We start from the raw sequence: 20,892 nt of genomic DNA, 5'->3' as shown, positions 1-20,892 counted from the left end.
CAATACATTTTGTTTCAAGCAAAATATATTGCTTGTAATTTCCAGAAATTATCATTCATAAAACCGTGTCGTAAGATGAGCTCCATCTTATGTCCTTTTTCTTTTCTCTTGTGGTTCATTTTAGAGAGAAACTGAATTCATATAAGTTGCAGCAATATTTAATTTCCCTTTGGGATCAATAAAGTGTTTCTGAATTTGAATTCAGATTTTTAGGTCTGGATGTTCATAAACATACCCACGCATTGTGTCTACAAAAAGAAATGAGCCCAAGCTAAATCCTTTTTGCAAAAACTTGTATAAGTTAGAAATGGCATGGAAAAATTAGACATCTCTGCCACAATGATTTATTATGCAATTAAAAGAGAAGCCCATTAATTATCATCCCATCCTGTGTGATTTTTCTCATGTCCCTTCTAGGGGACATTGCAGTTTTCATTACGGTTTATGAATGAGCTTTGTGGAAAATCTTCTCGAAACTGGATTTATGCTTTGACCTAAACCATCCTGCTGTAGCTCTGGATGGATTTTTTTATGGTTGTTGTATTACTGGAAGAGGAGCTTCTACCCCAAACTCGGTTATTTCAACTTTATCTGTCCTTCCATCGACTCTGACCAACTTCTTTGTTCTTGGTAAAGATAAAACATGGCGACAGCATGATACTGCAACCACCATGTTTACAGGGTGATCTGCAAGCACGCTTTGCAGCCCGTTGAAGCAGTTGGCTGCAGTGTTGCTGTGCTGCATGACTGTTGGGTCAGCTGGTCTCTCTAAATTGTCCTGAGGTGTTTGTGTGCAGGGTTGTTTGTCCTGCATGTTTCTATACTGGACTGGTGACCTGTGCAGAGTGTGCCCTGCCTCTCACCCAATGATTTCTGGAGCTGGGCATTGGCTCCCTGCAAGGCAGGTATAGCAGATGATGGCTTTAATAGCTCCTAGTTTCGCTTTAGCCTGGTTTTGGTAAGACGGTGTGTGTGTGAAGTTGATAAATGATAAGCAAATCAAGGAAGTTCCATCATTTTTTATTTTTATTTTATGTAAACTCTTCCTTTGATGCTGCGTCCTTTGACGATGTCAGTCACAACATCCTCATAGTTTTTAGAGCCCCGACATTGTGCCAAGTTTTAACCGTTGGTTATTATGCTCATTCCTTTCAGAAGGTGATTTTCCCATCTCTCTGCGTGGCTTTACTTCCTCCAAAGCGCTCCTGAGTTGTAGGTATACTGTCAGATTTCTTGTGAACTGCTGCCTGTGAAACAAAGTTTCTAATGAATTACTTCTCCACTAGCATTTGAGTGTCACTTTTCAGTTTCTGTGGGACACTGGAGTTGTTTCCCACATGGTGCTGATAAAAGCACAGGTTCTTCTAACCTAATTAGTCTCAGTTCTTGATTTTAAAAACGTTGGCTTCGGTCTGAAGTTTGAGTCAGTGTGGCTAGAAAAGACTTTTTCATTTGCTGCTTCATTATATTGACCTTTTATTGTTCCTCAGCTTATTCTGTTGTTAATGGAAAGTGTGTTGCAAATGATTATTTATCTCATAAAACTCATTAACATCAGCTGTTAATGAGTTGTTAATATTTTTTTTCCTATTCTTTCTGGCCTCCAGCTTTGGTAGCTATTGCTAACAACACATTTTCCACAAATTGTCATTCACAAACATCAGAGGTCATTGTGTTTTAATGTTGAGTTTAAGTAAGTAACTCATGATTTAAAAACACTTTGTTAAATATCTGAAATTGTATCACAATTGCAGTTTTTTCAGTTTAACTTTAACAGAGATTTCCCAAGCTCATCTGAGTGTAAATTTGCATGTCCTTTAATGGCAGCCTAACCATATTTTTTGGCATAAAAAGTAACTGTTATCTGTAAATCAACATAAGATAAAAGTCCTGCTTTTCCTTCAAGGTGGGAGGTAGCGGACCAAGCAGGCAAAAAGTTGTACGTAAACACAGATCGGCTGTCAGCTGATCTGTGTTTATGTAGTTTGCTAGAAAGGATTGAACATAAGGCTTTTTTTGGCTGGGCGTACTTTAAGCTACTTTATTTCCTCATGTCACCTCATCTGGCTGTGCTTGATGAGCAACAAATTCTGTTTTCTAAATAAATTAGAGTTATAACATTTAGGTAGAATTAATGAGAGCCGTTTGCATTATCTGCTTGCTTTATTTATGTGACTGTGTAGGGATTTGATTGCCAACTATTTCTATTGCTTTTTATTTGCTTTTTATATGCAACTGGAAGCTAAAGGGAGACTTTGCATCCTCATTTGGTTTCAAAATCTCAACCACAAAGATGCCCTGACCTCTCTGAGATCTTCTTTGTTTTACTGCCAATGTAGCATCAGCTAACAAAATTAATCACACGCTGTATTTATGCAGATGTTGGATTTTTAAACAAGGTTATAAAATCATATGGGAAACGTGTCTGGTGGCCTTAAATCGAAATGCTTGTAACAGTTTGTCCTGCTCGATGCTGGTGGATTTGCCCAATGCTCTCGGTTTTCAGATGTGGATGTTGTGTACAGGAAGGCCCGAGTGTTTCACTGTTGCCGCTTTGTGTGGTTGTGTCTGTAATCTCAACCGATCTCCTGGAGGGTCATTAATAATAAGACACCTCTCAGCCACATCTCCCCACAAAGCATCTGTATTTTTCTCCCTCCTGTCTCGCTCATTTCGCTGACTTACAGTAATTTGATACTTGTGATGTAAAAAATGTTTGACAGTGAGTTTTTTTCAGATTTAGATTTTTCTTTTATTCATTTCAACTACATAGAGCTTAAAAATGGATCATTGTGTCTGAATTTGGGTTTAAAAATTTTAACACATGCTGTTGAATATAATGGTTTCTAAAAATGAATTGATCAGAGTTGAGTTTGATTTCAGATCTTGTTTTTTTTGTAAATCTTTGTTTTGCCAATTCTGAGTTTAGAGCAGAGGTGACGTCACACTGTGTGAAAGTCTCTAAAACCGTTTTCTCTCATCTTAAACAAAGACAAAAATAACAGAGTGCACATTTTGAGCAGTTTTTATCCATTTATATATCCATTTATATTTGCAATTAACACATGTGGCACGGTTTGCTTGTATCACCACGAACCTTAGTCACTGACTGTATTCACTGGAGAATGTTGACCTTTAACGCAAAAATGCCAGAAATTCTGCTGACATTTCCAAATCAACATCATTCCTTAACCGACAGATGAAAGCTCAAAACAATAAAGCGGAGCACCTTAAGATGTTTAGCCTTCCTGTTATCTGCTTAAGGCGGCGTGACTTAGTCCTTTGCTAAGTCACGCTGCCTGCAGCAAGAGTAAAGAGCCGACATGTTTCTGTAGAAAATACAGTTTCTTTTTAACTTTGTACAGCTTTGTGGTTCTCCTGAATTCATTTCAACAGCTCATTGGTTACTTAATTCCCACTTGATAACATCTGAGAGATGAAGACAGTAAAGGTGTTGTTATCAGCATGACCTGTTAATTGTTGGTTCACTGATCAGAAAAGATTGTATTTTCAAAAATTACATATTCTGGTCCAGTCAAGCTGGGAACTGCCCGATTCTGGTCAGCAGAATCGGGCAGTTTCTGCTGACCAGAATCGAGAAGCACCAAGAAATCGTGATTTCTTGGTGCTTCTCTTATAATTTCAGTTTTGTTTTTTTCCTCTACTTAAATAACCAGTAAGTACTTTTCTTTTCCACAGTCATGCCACCTGTTGCAGATGTTGCTGCAGAGTCATCAGTCCTCTGACTGAATGACAAAAACAACACACACCAAAATGGACGTCGGCGTTCTTGACAGACAAACCACCGCTGTTCCAGGTACATTTATCCACTTTGCCAAACTTAAACTGCTGAAATAAGTTAACAGAGAGCTGGAAAGTACTTGAAATACTTGACTATATATTTAACAGATGTGCAGGTTAACAAAAATCTTCACATTTAATGTTGTTTGGCACATACTAGATGGATGCCTGAGCACTTTGTCATATCTCGGTTGTTTATTATCAACCTGATTGGCAGTAACGACATCAGTTTAAAAGCTATTGTCACTTATCCAGACTCAGAGGCTTTGCAAGTTTAAACTCACTCCGTTTTCGTTTGACTAGCTGCCAAACCTGACAGACAACATCGTGGCATTCAGACAGGCTTGTCTCTTTTCTTTGATTGATTCTCAGATCCCACTGTGGGGCCCGCCACAATCGCCAATGAGCGCCGCCAAGCCTGGGCCAGAAGCAGGGACTCCTTTGGGCAAGGGTCAAAACCAGACTGCTCTGACGCCCAGCAGATCCAAAGTAATGGGACTGGACAGACCCAAGAACCAGGTTAGACTGAGCTCAAGTGTCAGCAGCGCTAAGATGTGTAACAATCATGTTTGGGGAAGAAATATTGAACCACTTCCACTTAAAATGTTAGCAAAAGAGTTATCCTCATAAAAGCCAAAATAAATTGTTCTAAACTGTAGGTGTATTGTGCTGGAAATAATCATATCAGTGTCTTCAAATGCATGAAGTTTCTGCTGTATTGATTCCCACTGAATTGAAGTGAACGGGAAAACTTTAACATATCCAGCAGTAAGATAAGAAAGTCGATTGCCGAATACAGCACCGTCATATCTTATTGGAACTAAATAGTTTTTAGCACAAGCATAATGTAGCAACAGTTGTTTTAAATACTGAGTTTTTAAATTAACTCTTAGCACATGTGAGGTGCTAAGAGTCACATTTCTTGGCACTCCAAACATTTCTTTAAAAACCTAGTAAAATATACATTTTTATTATTTCCTTGCTTAAACCCATCAACCTGCTAATATTTAACAGTAATCTGTGACGTCCTGTTTATCTGATGTATGGAGATGACACCGACCAGTATGTAGTGCTTACTTTTGAAATATGGAGAAGGTTGTAAGAGGAGGTTAAAGTAAATGGATATTGATGTTTAAAAATTAGGAAGTGGTAATAGGAAAGAGAGTCTCATCTAAACGGTAAACAGGCAAAAACAACAAATGTTAAAGCTGCTTTAGAGAAAAGATCGATATCTTGAGGTCACTAACCCTAAAACCTGCTGGCTATTGTCTGCTGATGTAACCTCCTGCCAGTAACTCTAATGCTCGTGGCTTGAATGTCGGACCTTCCTAAGGTATGTTACGTGTTTGCAGTAATATTATTGCCAAATCACATAGACAAAAAGTGTAGGAAATGTAGGAAATAGTTTTTCTCAACGCAAATAACTAAACAGAAAAATGTGTGTGAATTATGATGTGTCTAATGCAGAAATTACAACCTGTGACCACTCTGATGATTTACGATTTCAGGACTAAAACATTGCATACTGGAATTGGAGCATTATATTAATAGAGGGTTGTAATCCCTGCAAAACATCTGCTGAATTATTGCACCAACGTTCTAACATATGTCTTTCTGCCAGGACAAGTTCCTAGCAAGATTGCAAACTGGCTGATTGACTGCAGGTAAAGTATTCACTCACTTAGAAGTGTTTTTTTTTTTATTGTTCTGGTTTAGGTTGTTTATGAAGTGTCAAACACACTTTTTACTTTACAAAGTTACAAAAATTGCAAGACAATTATCGTAGAAGTTGGTAAATAATTGAGACGACTTCCATGAATGCTGTGTGAAAACTGCTCAATTACTGAATCAAAATGTAAGATTTGTCCTGGACGACCTTTCACATCTCAACTAACTGGTTGAGTGGCATTTCTCCTAAGTGTTTTTGTTATTCATTAGACTATTTATTTTTTCTCATGGTGTGCGGTTTATTAGCTGCTGACTTTGGATCGACATAAAGCCAACGCCTAGGCATACAACAGGCAGAACTTCAGGAAAAAGAAACGCACATAAGGAGGAGACCAACGCCTAGAGATAAAGCACATGATCTTTAGGGAAGAGCTATGAGGCAAAGGGAGAAAGGAAGAACCCGACAGAAGACGGAAAGAGAGGCAGAAAAAGAAAGGGAGAGTAAACAGAGGAGGGGTTCCTCCTGCTGAGTCAACATTGTTATCATGCGCTCACACGGTTTCAGCCACTGCCACTCAGAGCCCTCCACAGCGCTCCGATAGACATGACACGACATCCCTGCCTGCAGCACAGTCTGGTTACTGTGGCATTGGCTGTAGGAGCCCAAAGCTGGCATGGCTGAACATGGAGAGTGGGACAAATTTCCATATTCTGCAGCTGTGCGTTGTTACACAAGTTACACAACCCTTGCCGTGCGTGTATGTGTGTGTTTAATGGTGACATAAAGTTTGCCCCATTGATAAGAGGTGCAGTTCGTGCAACCGCTCAGTGCTCTCAGCAACCAGCAGCTTGAAGTAACTAATTCTGTTAAATAGTTAAGCCGGGTAAACTAGTTTTGCTGGCAGATGATCAAAAATGCAGTCTTTACAAACGTCACATTTAAATTTAACCCAAGTCTTGGATATTTTTTCCCATCCTGACAGGCAGCAGAGGTTATTTATGGCAGACAGTAAAACTTGATTGCCTGGACACTGTTTGACAAATGCTTTACATGGATTAGACATAGCATGACAGGCGCTAAGCGCAGTGAGGCTGCCTTGCATCCACTGACCTTGGCATTGCAGCTCATTTGCCAAGTAGCTTTTTATCCTGTATCCTATGTATTAATGGTCTCTGAAATTGTTCTGTTTAGAATTCAGGTTCTAATTTATATTTATACTTAACTCTGTCCTTTTTTTCATGTCCAGAACTCCTCTTGGAGCCTCTCTGGATGAACAAAGTTCTTCTCCCAGCAAAGGTAATTTATGTTTTCTCTTTTGGTTCATTATATCATAAGAAACCCAAAGAAACACCCTTCTGACACAGTTTAACTCTTTCAACATTTAATCATGTAAAAACAACTGATACTCACAACTTCTTCCTGCTCTAAAATCTGGTTATTCTCACCATTTTAGTAATACACTGACTTCTCATAACTACCCAAGAAACAACTGTAGCAGAAAAAAAAAGTAGATGGCCCCTTTACGTCGAGTGCTTGTATAGCAATGAAGCTGCTCCATAACTTCACCACATTGTATTTATTCTGCGGGTGTGTGTGTGCGTGAACAGGAGTGAAGATCGGCTGCAGCTTTGAAGATGACCTTTCGTTGGGAGCTGAAGGTCAGTTCAGAGGAAAAATAACAATGCAAATCAGATTAGAAATGTCTGCATATTGTTAACAGTTTCCTCCAATTCTGTATTTAAAAATATAATTTTAAAAATCAATTCTTATACCAAATGGCAGGGGTAGCTGTTTTGTAACTGTTAAAAATCATAACCACCGTTCCTTAATCTGCAGTGAGAGTTAAATGCTTGCCTCACTTTGTGTGGTTGTCTGATGTTTTGGTCAGCTTTCAGATTAAAAAAATAAATAAAACTACTTCAGATGTTTCCCAAGAACTTTTGGATTTCATTAGCATTGTCCCTCAGGACTGCAGTGGGTCCAAGAAGTCAAACAATATAATTCCAGATGTAACTTAAAACATAGTCGTAAACTGTTATTTAAATAATTAGAAAGCCGAGTTAGAACAATTGTAAACATTTAGTTGTTTCAGAGCTTTGCGAGTATTTTTATTGGCTTCTTGGGCCATCCTTCTTTTAATAAATGCAAATTTCCACTTTATTAGTTGCGGCGTGTAAATATTGTGGCAAAAACAATTACACACTCAGCTTTACACACGTCGGTCGTTGGTGTGTGAAGGTGTTTAAAGGAGGGTCAGATCTCTTCCAAACAAAACGCCGCCAGCAGAACAAACAGAACATCTTGTGGGACTGCACTCAATTCCTCAGTCCTGTTTCTTCATGAAGGAAAAGTCAACAGTGGTTAGAAGTGTGGAAAGACACCACATGCATGGCTGGCCCTCCTCTGAAAGTGTGTGTATCTTCGTCATTCTTGTAATCTGCTGTGAAAACATACGATGAGGCTAAGAGGAGCAAAAGCACAATGGGCTGTAATGACCTGACGTTGATGCTGCGTGTGGGTTTGTTGGCCACCTAGGAGATTCTGGTCCTGAAAGATGGCTAAAAACTGGCTGGTTTGAGTTTATGTAGATTTAATCTGAAACATCCTGTAAAGAAACAACAGATCTGAGAACTCATTTCTATTGTTCAACAACTATTTATCTGGTCTCATATGAGTTCAAAACGATCAATTTAATCTATTTTAGAGCGATAAATGCAGCCTCAGTAGGTTGTTGTTGGCAGTAATAAATGCAGAATCTGTGGAAATGCATTAATAGTGTTTTATTTAGTTTTATTTAGTGGTATTAGTGTAATCTTTATATACAATCCTCTCCAAAGCTTTTCTATATTAGAACTTTTACAGATTAGAGATGGGTCAGTGAGTGATTGATGGTAAAGATGAACCAATCAGATTTTTTGTTTTGCCTTTTTTGTTTTGTGGATTTCAAATTCAGCTTTTCTAAGTTTTGAGCCACTGGTTCTTATTTGTAATTTGAAACGCTGACATGTCAAAATGTAAACATATAAGCTTCATTACTTGTGGGTTCTTGCCATGACCCATCATATGTGTGCAGCATAGTAGCAGAGGTGATGTTACACTGTGTGAGAGAGAACAAAAACAAAGACAAAATGAATGTGGAGTTGATGTTTTTAATAGTCTTTGATTTATGTCGCTGGCTGCTTTATTACATAAACAAAAAAAGGTAGTCTCTGTGTCTATCGCAGAAAGACTCTAGACCCTAAACTTCTTGTTTTCTGCAAGAAGCTCTGCTCTCTCTCTCACTCTTTTCCAGCCCAGATATCGCAGAAAGACTCTAGACCCTGAACTTAACTTCTTGTTTTCTCCAAGAAGCTCTGCTCTCTCTCTCTTGCTCTTTTGAAGCCCAGATCACCAAAGAAAAGTCTTCATATGTCAAATTATTTCCCTAAGTTGCATTTTATTTTTTATACTTTTTCAGTGGTATTGTTTTAAATTGAATGTCCAAACAGAAGTGAAGTGTGACGAAAAGATTCAAACCATTTAGGAAAACAAAAATAAAAGGAGATTTTGGGCTTTTGCTAAAGCGTAATATGATCCTCAAAAGTAGCTAAATTTGAAGTTTGCCTTTTTGTTTTCTTTTACTCTGTGAAACCATCTAGTGTAATTCTTACTGTGACCATGCATGTCTTTGTGTGGTGCATTTACTGACCTGATGGGAAAAAGATCAAAGTGTGAGGTTTCCAACTAACCAAACTCTGACTACTGGTATTTTGTGCAACTGTAGATGTTTTAAAACAGCTAAAATTGTCAGTCTTGTAAGTGAGAGAAAAGTCTAGGAGTCAACTTTCAGAAAACTGACCAGCAGAATGCAGAAATAGATGCTGGAGGGGAAAGCACGGTTTTACTCCATCTTCTAAATGTGTGCTCTAGTCACTCTACAATCTCATTAAGAAGAATTCAGAGCATCACAGTGTTCTGATCTGTGTTTTTAAAGAGATTTTTTTTTAATCTATAAAAAATACACACAAAAAATAGAATACTAGTAACCGACCCGTGCTTTCTAAAGACTTTGAACACATTCCTTGGGTTTTATTTATTTTCTGTTCAGGCCTTGTTTAAGGGATGGCAGAGCTACACGTGATTTACAACATTTTACTAGTATCTAAAGGCCATGTCTTTGAGAACTTCAAAAAATATCCAGCTAAGAACTGATGGATAACCTTGTAGATGCATCATGCACATGTTAATGGTCTAATGCCAATTTTTAGTTCATTGTTCTTTGAAAATGACCTTGTTAGTGCTAAAATACAATTTTATATCCAATTGCGACACTAGCAAAAAAAAAAAATTAAATAAAGTGCCTGGAGATTTAATATGAAATTGTCTCTTTGCCAAGTGATCTGTTATGTGTAGACACATCATTACACATTACATATTTTCCTTTTTTAATTTTTTGGATGTCATTTTATACACTCCAATCCATTGTTCAGAGTTGAGCTACATATTAAGGCAAAAATACATTAATCTAAAATGCCAAAACAAAATGAGTGAATATCTTTTTGGGAGAAAAAAAGATATTCACCAAAGTCCAAATATGTGATGGATTAGAGCTGAAGGAACAAAGTTTAAAGAAATGAAGAGTAAAAAAAGACATGTAATATAGACCAGTGCAAATACAATTAATGTTTCTGGTTCAAATTTTTTTTATTTTATATTGCCAAAAGAAAGGATTTTGATGAAGTTCTTTGAAATTATTGCTATCAAACAGTACTGCAAAGATTCTAAGCAGATGCAATTGAAACCTAAACCAACATGGAGGAATACAAGTCAAGCAGGTTTATTATGTTTGGCAAAAAGCATTCGGATTTAATTTAGAGACCAGTTTGCGACTGAAATTAAATATTTTCAGTTTTTATCAATATTGAGTTATGTTTCAACAGCCAGTTGGTCCAAATAAGCTAAACAAAAAACATCCAGCCAAGAACTGATATGTAACCGTGCCCACTTCCATCTTAATGCGTCTGTGATTTCTGTTAGTGCAAGTTTCTCTGTGTGCTTCAGGTTATTAAGTCCTGGCTGTAAGTGCTGCGATTGTGCACAAAGTGAGTTCTGTTGAGGCAGCTAATGTCCAGTGTGAAGTAAAAAGTCTCTGTTGATGTCATGTACGAACAGATCCAAATTGACCATAATGACATCAAGCGACATAAGAATGGGGTTGGAACAGATTAAAGTCTTAGTCACTGAATGGGATGGCAGCGAATTAGTAAATTAAATGGTTTGGGGTAGACGAGATGGAAGTGAGTGAGCAAGTTTCCAGATGCAGCTGAACTTTATCATTTGCCCCTTAATCCAGCCGTCTGCTGGAGAAGAAAACATGGGCCATTTCAACAGAAAGGGAAACGGAGAGATGGTGGCACACCTGCAGGTCTCAACAGGCTCTATGGAAATGAAAATATCACTCATGCTGCAGTTTGGCTTTAAGTTCTCATAGACAATACAGTAAATGGTGCTTAAGCATAAAAAAACTGTTTTATATAATCCAGTGTCACAGTAGGGAAGAAAGAATGCACTCTATTAAATTTGATGTTGATTTCTAAGATACAGCATGGTAGCATGTAACAGTGCAGACGGTGACAGATCCACCCGACCCGTAGAGAACGGGTACAAACAACTCTCACTAGTTCTTCTGTTTTCAACCTGGGGCAGAGATGAGCTGCTGCACTGCCACTGTTTATGGATTTCAAAGGGAAAGTTGCCATAGTAGCGGTTTTTTGATGAGGGTTGCATTCGACCCGCTAGTTCAAAATACAAAATACTTAACTAGCTAATACAAACCTTAACTCAGGTTTTCTACATAAAACAGGTTTTCAAAGTTCAACTCAAATTTACCAAGATTTACTCCAATAACACTAAGACATCAAAACCACTTCCCTCGCTGCAGCAAATCATTCTGTCGGTTCTGTTGACTCCTGATTCTTTTACATTTCTGTTTCTGCAGCCAATCATCTTCAGTCCAAAAATAATAAACCTGAAGCCTGGTGAGTTGTTTTTATTATTCACCCTCATCATTCAGTGTGTGAGGTTTAGTTGGTCAGCCTCTCCTCTTGCTCTAACAGTTCGTTGTACGTCCTTGTTGCTCTGTGTTTTTATGTAGTTTTGATTTCGTGGCGGATCAGAAGAGGATTCAGTACAAAGAGAGAGGGAGAAGCATGAACTCGACAGGATCGGGGAAAAGCAGCACTGTATCCAGGTCAGTTCATCCCATTACTCTTAAATCACTGAGTTTTCTCCAAGATGGAGACAAGTGGTCTCAAGTGGAAGAAAATGGAGACGCAGTGTGCTCTTGACGCTACTTAACATAAATGGCTCTCATGGACTCAAATACGTTAAATGAGGTTGAAGACAAAATTTAGACCTGATTTATAACAAATGGAGGGGTCCATGCCAAACAATCTCCAAAAAGTTCCTTTAAGTTTTAAGCTGCAATTCGGGTTGATTCTTATAAATCCTGCAGATTTCTCCAAATTTTTTTTGCAATTAACTTTTTTACATCTCATCACTTCACAACCACAAACATTTGTGTGCTTTATTGAGATTTTATGACACACAAAGCAGCAGATAACTAGGAATTCAAAGGAATTCAGTTCATGATTTTTAAAGTTTGTAAATTGTTCTCTGAATTTTATCCAGCCCCGTTTTTTTTACTCCAAATAAACTCCATTTGCTTTTGATGTAAATCTCCCGATGTGCAAAACAGGTGGAGACATACTGCAAAGGATTTAGCAGCTTAAAATGCAGCAAAAAATGTTTTTACAAACTACTGATGCATTGGTACTAAATAGAAATGCACGGTACATTCTTAAAAACTATTTATTTTCCTTTCCACTTCAAATGATTCCCTTCTTCATGTCTATCACACAAAATCCTAAGAATGTACAATGAAGGTTCTGATCTGACATAAATGTGCAATGCATGTGCAAGTATTTCAGCACATGGATTTAAATCATCACTTTTGATCATGTTTTAAAGATTTTCCTTTAAGTAGACCAACCAATAAACGTATTGATTTGATGTCCTCCATGTTTCCACTTCGCATGGTGGGTTGCTAACAGTCAGACTATTAACAGTGTTTCAGAGTTGCTGGACCTGTACGAGGAAGACCCGGAGGAAATCCTTTTAAATCTGGGTTTCGGTCGAGAAGAACCTGACATGTCCTCGAAAATTCCCCCACGGTTCTTCAACAACATGTCTTCAGCGAGAGGCATTGACATCAAGGTAGTGCTGATTTAAACTTGGAAGCATGTAGTGTCAAAAAAATACTTGAAACCATGCACCTGTATAGCAGTTTAGGTTTTTTCTGCGTTATTAATGTTAACCGTTGATGTCGCTTTCTGTGGCTCTCCTTCAGGTCTACCTAGGAGCTCAGCTGCAGCGCATGGAACTGGAAAACCCCAACTATGCTCTAACAAGTACTTACCTCCAACACCTTCTGCACTCCTCTGTCCCCTTCAGTGTTTATGGGCTCACTGTGCACATCTCTAGCAGCTGAACTGCCCAGCTAGTGGGTGTTTGCACTGAGCGCTTCAGAGCTCTGTGTCCTGAAACCGTAGACAGAGGAAGTGAAGCGCATTGACTGTGTGTGCGTGTCTTGTTCCCAGTACTACTGTGGGGTTTTGTGGGGTCCTTCAGTGTTTTTAGCTGTTCTGCCAACTGCCTGGACAACACTGCCAGAGAGCACAAAGATCTGTTTGTCCCAAACACACACACACACACACACACACACACACACACACACACACACACACACACACACACACACACACACACACACACACAAACCTGCTCCCCTAACATCCTGGCCTCTTTTTGTTTTTGAAGTTTGGTCTACATGGAGGTATTGGCTCCCCAATTGAGCACACACACACACACACACACACACACACACACACACAGCTGATCCTCTTCTTCTTGACAGATTTACAGTTTAGCCCCTTAAAAAAAAAACACTTGGCAAGAACATCCGTCTTGTGTCAAAACAAGAGTCTGTATCAGTCTTCATGTTTGGGGAGATTTGAATTGCTTTGGTAACTAGAACATAGTTAGAGCAGTTTATACCTCTTGGTTCTGGTTTAAGCAAGACCATCATCAACTTTAGCTCCTTGTTTTTATGAGTGCAGTAAAATGTGATTTTTTTTTTTTTTTTTTTTTTTTTTTTGTAGCTGTGAATTTTTTTAGGTATGAATTATAAGTCCTGCATGTTTTCTTTGAAGCCTTTTCAACATGAACATGGATGTTTTGCAAAATATATCTGATTTTTCTGCTCTGTTTGCACCCAGAGTTTTTGCTGAGATTTTTTTTAAACTCCATTTGTGATCCATCTGGCTGGACAGGATACCCATGGATGATTAGAGATGATGATCCAGAAGCCTACATTGTACTCACCCACTGTTTTTTGTGAAACCAAAACAAAGAAGCCATTTTGTGGATCATGTCTTTCTGGATTTGTGCTGAATCGGCTTCCGTTTAACTTCAAATGTGAGCTGAAGAAGTTAATTACATATCTCACTTACATTGTGAGAGAAAACATGAGCTAATTTGTTTTTGGTATAGTTTTGGCAGAATCTCTAAAATCTACAGCCAAGTGTTGCTTTAGCCATAGCTAGAATGATCTTCTTTTTGAAATATGTCGCTGCTTATCCAGCCTAGTGCCTCAGCATTGGTATTAAATTAGACCCACATAAAAACCATAGGTGTAGCTTTACTTGAGCTAATGCTATCAAGGTTGCTAGAGAGAGAAGATTTTGGTCAAATGAGTTTTCGTCTCTCTGATATTTAATATTTGGTTACTTTGCTGTCTATAACTTTTAGCATCCTAAAACAAAGATGCCCAGATGTGAAAAAGGAAGCAGCTGGACTTAAGCTTGCTCCTAGCCTATGTGGCAGCACATGTTGTAAAAGAAAGATGTATCCCATAATGGACAAAAATGAATAAATATACTGATGCATCTTCATAAATTAGAATAACATCAAAATTGTATTTTATTTGAGCATTTCAAAAAGGTTCCTAAGAACATTAAAGGAGAGTTTTACTGCGGAAATGTTAATGGGGAAAACTAGCGTGATATTTGTCCAGCAGACAATGAGTTATTTCTTTAAAGGATTACGAACATGGTAGTTGAACTTGTTTTCTTATTTTCAAGGACAAAGATAAGAAGTCCAGTTGCCTTTTATTGAAGCCCGTAGGATTGTCTTGTCCTGGACGGTTGAGAATCCACACCACCGTCTCTTTCTTTGAACGTAATGTCCTGCCCGCCGAGCCCGTGAGCTATGCATCTCATTGGAGTATTTCCAGCTGTGAAAACAAATCCCAGCTCGGCCTCTCCAGCTGTGAGGTGCATCTGTTAACAGCAACAAAATCTGCCAAAAATGGCTTCGGTCTGGCTCGCTTTTATTAGTGTTCAGCTTTTAACTCTCAGCCGTTGCCTTGTGGCATTCTAAGGTCCTGAATATTAATCTGTGAGTTTTTCCAGTTTGACCTCAGAATTTCTTTTTTTTTGTTGCTGGCTCTTGCAAACGTGCTTGAAAATGTAGATGTCTTATTAGCTTGCAAAGCAGCTGGTCAGCTGTTGGGAGCTGATGCAGCACAATCTTGTCTGATAGAAACCACTCTATCACATTTATTTCATGATCTTTTGACACACTGGTTCTAAATCACTCAACAACCTTAGATGTCTAGGAACATGAATCTGACTTATCAGCGTGATGATGCAGTGTAGGTGGTTAAGCTGGCTCAGAAAGCTTTCTCTTTTTATCAGTGGCCTGCGGTATCACTTATAAACAGACCTTCCAGGGTACAGATTTGTCCAGATGGTCAAAGGTCAGTCAATCCTCACTGCTGGATTTGTCGAACAAACGAGCTGGTAGAGCAGAATGGGTGTGGCTATTTTTGTATCTTCATCTGGTTCTCTGATTGTCATGGCTGACAAATAACAAAACATGTTTACTTAATGTAGCAAATGACAGAAGAGTGAATGGAGCCAGTCATAAGTCCCAGAATTAAATTATTGAATGACTGCACCGTTTTTTTAATGACCTGTTCAGGAAAGAGCGGAAGAGGAAGATGCTCACAAACATTTGACTGCTTGTTTGACGGGAAATTAAAACTCTGCATAGGTGCCTCGGTATATATTTAGTTACACTAAAAATAGCAACTAGAATTTTTTTTTTAATGTGTAAAAGCTGTGTTTTGAGACCTGCTTAAGTGGAGATGCAATCTGTTACATGACTGCATTTCAGATCTACAGTGCTGATATGTTAAATGAAATGATGCTTTGCTTTGATTTGTTTTGGTTTTTTTCATTTAGTTGCCCTGAGCAAGTAGCCTCATCCATTCAGCCAGAAATGGTACTGCAGTGTGTTTGGAAACTGATAAGTTGTTGTTCGAGAAAGCTTTATAATTAGAACATTATCATGTTATCAGACTGCATACTGATGTCCAGCTCTCACGCACTGACCTTAGGCATTCAGGGCTATGGTGATTTCTACTTATTTCTACAAGTTCATGACACAGGCGCTCTTTGTCTGAGTGCAAGGATACAGAGGTGTCTGCATCTTCTTTGGTGCAAGCACAGGATATGCCCACACATTCACATATTTTATGGTTTATGATCCAAACAAAGCAGAGTGCAGAGAAATTGCCTTTTTGCCTTATTTTTATGTCGCTGAGGCTCGTGTTTTGGATCCTATTTTTGGTCAAATAGGATCCAAAACAAACCACAGTTTTATTGCCTCTGGCTAATCAACACAAGTTCCCACACTTTGATGTAGAGGTACCTCTCCCTGACACTGTCTCAACTTGTTCCTGTTTATGGACAAACTAATGTTGGTATTGCAGTACAGCTGGCTACTGCAGGAAGTTCAAAAAGATTTTGCATCAGAAGTTCAGGAATTTATTGTGATCTCTTTGTATGTTTTTTTGCAATATGCAAAAAAACTGGCCAGAGGCAGCGCAAAACCCGACCGGAGACTCGGTTGAAGAGATCCATCGCTTTGCCGTAGATGCAGCTGTGAATCTCGTGGGGCAGGTTGGAGGAGATGCTTTAATGACATGCCTCCGTATCACATTAAGGCCCGATTGATGCACACGCACATCCACTGACCTGAAAACAGGCTTTGTTCTTTGGTTTCAATGTAGAGTATTTAATTATACTGTGTAAAAGTTGTAAAAACTTAAGGTAACTACTTCACGGATTTTGTTTATCGCGGGTTATTTTTGGAACGCAACCCCCGCAAAAAACGAGGGATCACTGTATAACAAATTAATATGGATTATATTCGGTAGTTTTCAGCATTGTTGTTGCTGAGGACGCTGTGATGTGCCTTGTCTGCTCTAATGGTAATAGTTTGGATGAAGGATGCACCGATTGGAATTTTCTGGCCGATCACTGATCTTTAAAAAGCCCGACCTGTTGATTTTGATTTTGACAGATAATTATTTTTTGTTGTTGTTGTAAAAGTTGCTAGGTTGACAACAACGGAGTGACTATTGTTAACAGCATATGTGCAGATGTGACCTGGTGGGAAGGTCTGTCAATCAGCATCTCTCACAACAGAGCAAAAAGGGGCCGTGACTGTTTTTCAGACCTTTGTGAAAGTAGAAAAGATTGGTAGATTTTTCATGCAAGTATCCGCCAATCACCCACAACTAAGGAAATCTCCTGTTCACATGTAGTGTCTCCTGCATGTAATAAGTTCAGCTTGGTGTTTTAATTTACTGTTTGTGCATTGTGTCCCAGTATTTATGTAGTTTTGATTTGAATACTTGTTACCTTGGCTAGGTGTCCCTTGAAAAAGAAGTTTCTGGTCTCATGTGGAAGATGGACCTGGTTTAAAAAAAAAGGCATGAATAAAAAATAAGATGAGATAAATCAGTAGGAAATTACAGTTTTTGTTTCCCCACTATTGTAAATTATCTCTCTTCGGGTTGCCGGTATGTTAAGTCTCCAAGCTACTGGTCTTATGCAACTTTTCTCTGGATATCCTCTGCTTCGCTGAGCAAATCATAAATCTTCACCGCATTAAGCGTTGATGTCCAGACGTGGCGCTGTCGCTCTTTAGCAACTGTTAGCTGCGTTCTCCGCTGTCTTGTGCTTTCTTCTCTCACGCTTCTTCACATGTTTATTGACTCAGACCTTGAAATGAATACAACTCTCGTTGGCTAGCAGCCTGGACACAGTTGAAAATGAAAGGTTTGTAAATTGATGGTCGATGCCCGACCTTGCGACTGGCTCGATAGCATTGCTAACTTCAAGAAACTGTTCTGGACAGAAGTGCTTCTCTGAGATCTACGTGTAGTTTCTGGAAGCATTCTCATAGTCTTCAATCGGTTTCCTGGATCCCAAACGCACACACAGACGTGTGTGTGTGTGTGTGTGCGTGCGTGCGTGCGTGCGTGTGTGTGTGTGTGTGTGTGTGTGTGTGTGTGTGTGTGTGTGTGTGTGTGTGTGTTGTTTGTTATGTAAGCCCTGTTCTCACCATTAGAAAAAAAAATCCCCCCAGGATGAAGAGGAAAAAAGACGGAGTACGTGTCTTTGTGGCTTATCCCTCATTTCCTGTGAAAAGATCCCCAGAATGAGCATTAATGCAGAGTCAGCAGTCAGAAGGAAACACGCTGTATTACTATTATCACACAAAACCAGCTGTGCATGTGAGCGATACAACTGTGGCATATCAATAACAGCTTTTTTTGTACCAGAGAAACGAATACAAAGTAGGTATATTAATAGTCGAGTCTGGTGAAAACATATTCCAGTCAGGCTGTCATTTGTAGCAAAAGATATTGGATCTTATTTGTGTCCCAGTGTTTGAAGTCCAGGCTCCTTTTATTCCTGGTTTGATCTACCAACTTCTTATAAAATATAACATTTTTTAACAGCTTGATCTCCTCCTTTCTTCACTTGCTGAGGTTGAAGTCAAGAGAATGCTTTTTATTATATTAGTTTTTTGTTTGATTTTTAAGCCTTTAACTCCTTGCTGGAATTGTAATTAAAGAAAAAAGATAATTCTGCTGAAGTTAAGTGGATTACCAGGTTACTTGGTGAGTTCTTTTGGGTTGTCTGTGGGTTTTGTGGTGTTGGGAAAATAATCAGATTTGGAAGGTTGGATGGAGCTAACAAACGTTTTGTGCAAAGACAACTTACATTTTTTGATAAATATCTACTGCAGGACATTTGTGGTCATTTTTAAAGAACCTCCATTCGATTTTTAGTTTTTAAACCAGAGCAAAACATAAAACATTTGCTAAAAGAGGAGGAATACATTTTCTTCTATAGGATGTTGCTATTTGTAGAAAATTATTTAAACAAGTAAAGCATTTAGTTTTCAATGTAATAATGAGAAATAAAATATGCCATTTTGTATTGAATAAATACATTGAAAAATTGAATAAATCCTGCAAATCTAAAAAAAAAAAAATGCAAAATATATATAAAAAAAATTCAACTGCACAAAACTGCAAAATCTAAAATATCTGCAGTCTTTTTTTTAAGTAAAAATCTATCAAAATCCTTAGAGAATCTAAAAAAAATCTGACAAAATATTAAAAAAAAGTTTTAACAAAACTAAAACACTTTATTTCAGATAGCTATATCTAAAATATAGATGTGTTATATCTATATTTTAAAAAAAGTTGGTTCTTTTTTATGGGAGGTACTGGAGTTTACTTTAGATCGAGTTTCATATTCTCTAAACAAACTTTTTATTGGCATTTTCAGCACATGTGCTCATCAATTTAAAACAATGGACCTCAGCATTCATCTGAGTGCCTTTTTTTATCTGCAAAGTATTGGCATGTCGCACTTTTCAAACTTTAAGCATCAGGGCATTACGATTGCAGCATCAGGTAAAAGCTGCACGCCAACAAGAAGTAATATTTTTGTTTTGGACTTTGAAGTCAGAATATGCAAGAGCACTGCTCTCTTCCAGGTGACGACACCGAAGCGTGTCGCAAGGTTTCAGAGGGCGACAGAAGACAGAAGTCAGGGTTTCATAACCGACTGACAAGTGTTTAAACAGTTGGGTATGAAGGGGAGGAGGAAAAGGAGGGGGAGGGAAGGCAGGAAAGCATGCAAGTCATTATCCTGTTAGAGATGACACTGACGGTGCATCTTACACAACACTAGGAGGAGGAAGCAGAGGGGAGCGGCTCTGACGTCTGTCTTTAATTCCACCCTGAGCCTTTTGCAGCGGAGCGTCACCGAATCTCAAAACTCTCACTTGTGGAATGTGTAAAAATAGACCAATAGGAAGGCGTTCGTTTACAATATGTTATAATCTGCCTCCAGGAGGTATCATGATGTAATCTTGAATTCCTCAGTTGACTCTTTGTTCCGGTCTCGTAAAATAATACATTTAGAGGTTAGACTTGGTTGTGACTTATGCCTAGGATAGCAGTGAGGAGTTTTATTATTGAATTGGTCAATATTTTATGTTTTATCACTAATTAAAGGTCACATTGCATTGCTTTCTTAATCAAAGCCAAAGTACAAAGTAGCTAACTGCACAAGCAAGTATTTAAGAGCATATTGGTAATTATGGGTGGGCATTTATTGTACGATTTATCATTTATTGTGATAAATTATCACAATAAATGATGATAATTTATCATAATAAATTATCATAATTTTTATGATGAATCATAAAAATCAACAAATATTGATTTGTTGTTATGATGAATTCCAATTGTTTAAAAACCTACAAAACTATCTGGATTGTCAGGATTTAGTTTCAGTATTTTCTTCACCGTTTGTCCAAGGAGAATTACATATCAATAAATGTGAAAATATGATTGTTACTACAAATAATACTTCTGCATGTGACCGATGCCCTGAAGAAGAGTATTGCTAGTGAGTAGGTTTCTCTCAATTACCTAAAAAAAAAAGCAGTTTTCTTATCACAATATTACAATATTACAATATTACCACAGAATATCATGATAAAACCTCCATTGTATTACATAGGTAATCCAATGTTTGCTACGAAGGTTTCTATAATCCTATAAATTCCAAAAAGTTAGGAAAATATCTCTTCTTTTATCATCTCATCGACCAAAAATCAAATGCACATGCTTGTTTTGAATCTACACCAAATAATTGAGCAGCACTAAAGTTGTTTTTAACTTTTCGTCTCAGTTGTTGCTTTACAGTTTCCTGAAACCGCTGGTCTCTGACTTTCTGCACAGACTTCTGTAGTTTATACCCTACAGCACCAATAACTCACATCAACTGTCCTTACTAATATCCTGAACTGAAAAGCGGCTCACATGCACAACCTTGAGGCGCATGGGCCACAACAGCAAAATATGCTTACTTGCTCCTCTTGTCGGTCTGTAAGACAAAACCAAGGCTGTAATGCTGTTTCCCAAACTTTGACAGCAGAGAGTGGAA

The 20,892-nt window shown here is 38.2% G+C and overlaps 1 protein-coding gene across 2 annotated transcripts in view; it reads left to right on the top strand.

Annotated features, from left to right (window-relative positions):
- Window positions 1-20,892, top strand: part of itprid2 (ITPR interacting domain containing 2) — a 41,228-nt gene that overhangs the window by 8,393 nt on the left and 11,943 nt on the right. For both annotated transcript variants that reach the window (XM_008432928.3, XM_008432937.3), the window contains exons 2-10: window positions 3,700-3,817; window positions 4,174-4,320; window positions 5,423-5,465; window positions 6,717-6,766; window positions 7,078-7,128; window positions 11,448-11,487; window positions 11,604-11,699; window positions 12,577-12,724; window positions 12,858-12,918. In XM_008432928.3, the coding sequence (XP_008431150.2) occupies window positions 3,751-3,817; window positions 4,174-4,320; window positions 5,423-5,465; window positions 6,717-6,766; window positions 7,078-7,128; window positions 11,448-11,487; window positions 11,604-11,699; window positions 12,577-12,724; window positions 12,858-12,918 (703 nt within the window). In that variant the 5' untranslated portion in view covers window positions 3,700-3,750. The remainder of the gene's footprint in view (window positions 1-3,699; window positions 3,818-4,173; window positions 4,321-5,422; window positions 5,466-6,716; window positions 6,767-7,077; window positions 7,129-11,447; window positions 11,488-11,603; window positions 11,700-12,576; window positions 12,725-12,857; window positions 12,919-20,892) is intronic.

Source organism: Poecilia reticulata, chromosome 2, assembly GCF_904066995.2.
Source record: "Poecilia reticulata chromosome 2, P_reticulata-male-v2, whole genome shotgun sequence".
NCBI lineage: Eukaryota > Metazoa > Chordata > Actinopteri > Cyprinodontiformes > Poeciliidae > Poecilia > Poecilia reticulata.
The sequence above is the reverse complement of the archived record's forward strand: the minus strand, read 5'-3'. Positions and strand labels throughout refer to the sequence as shown.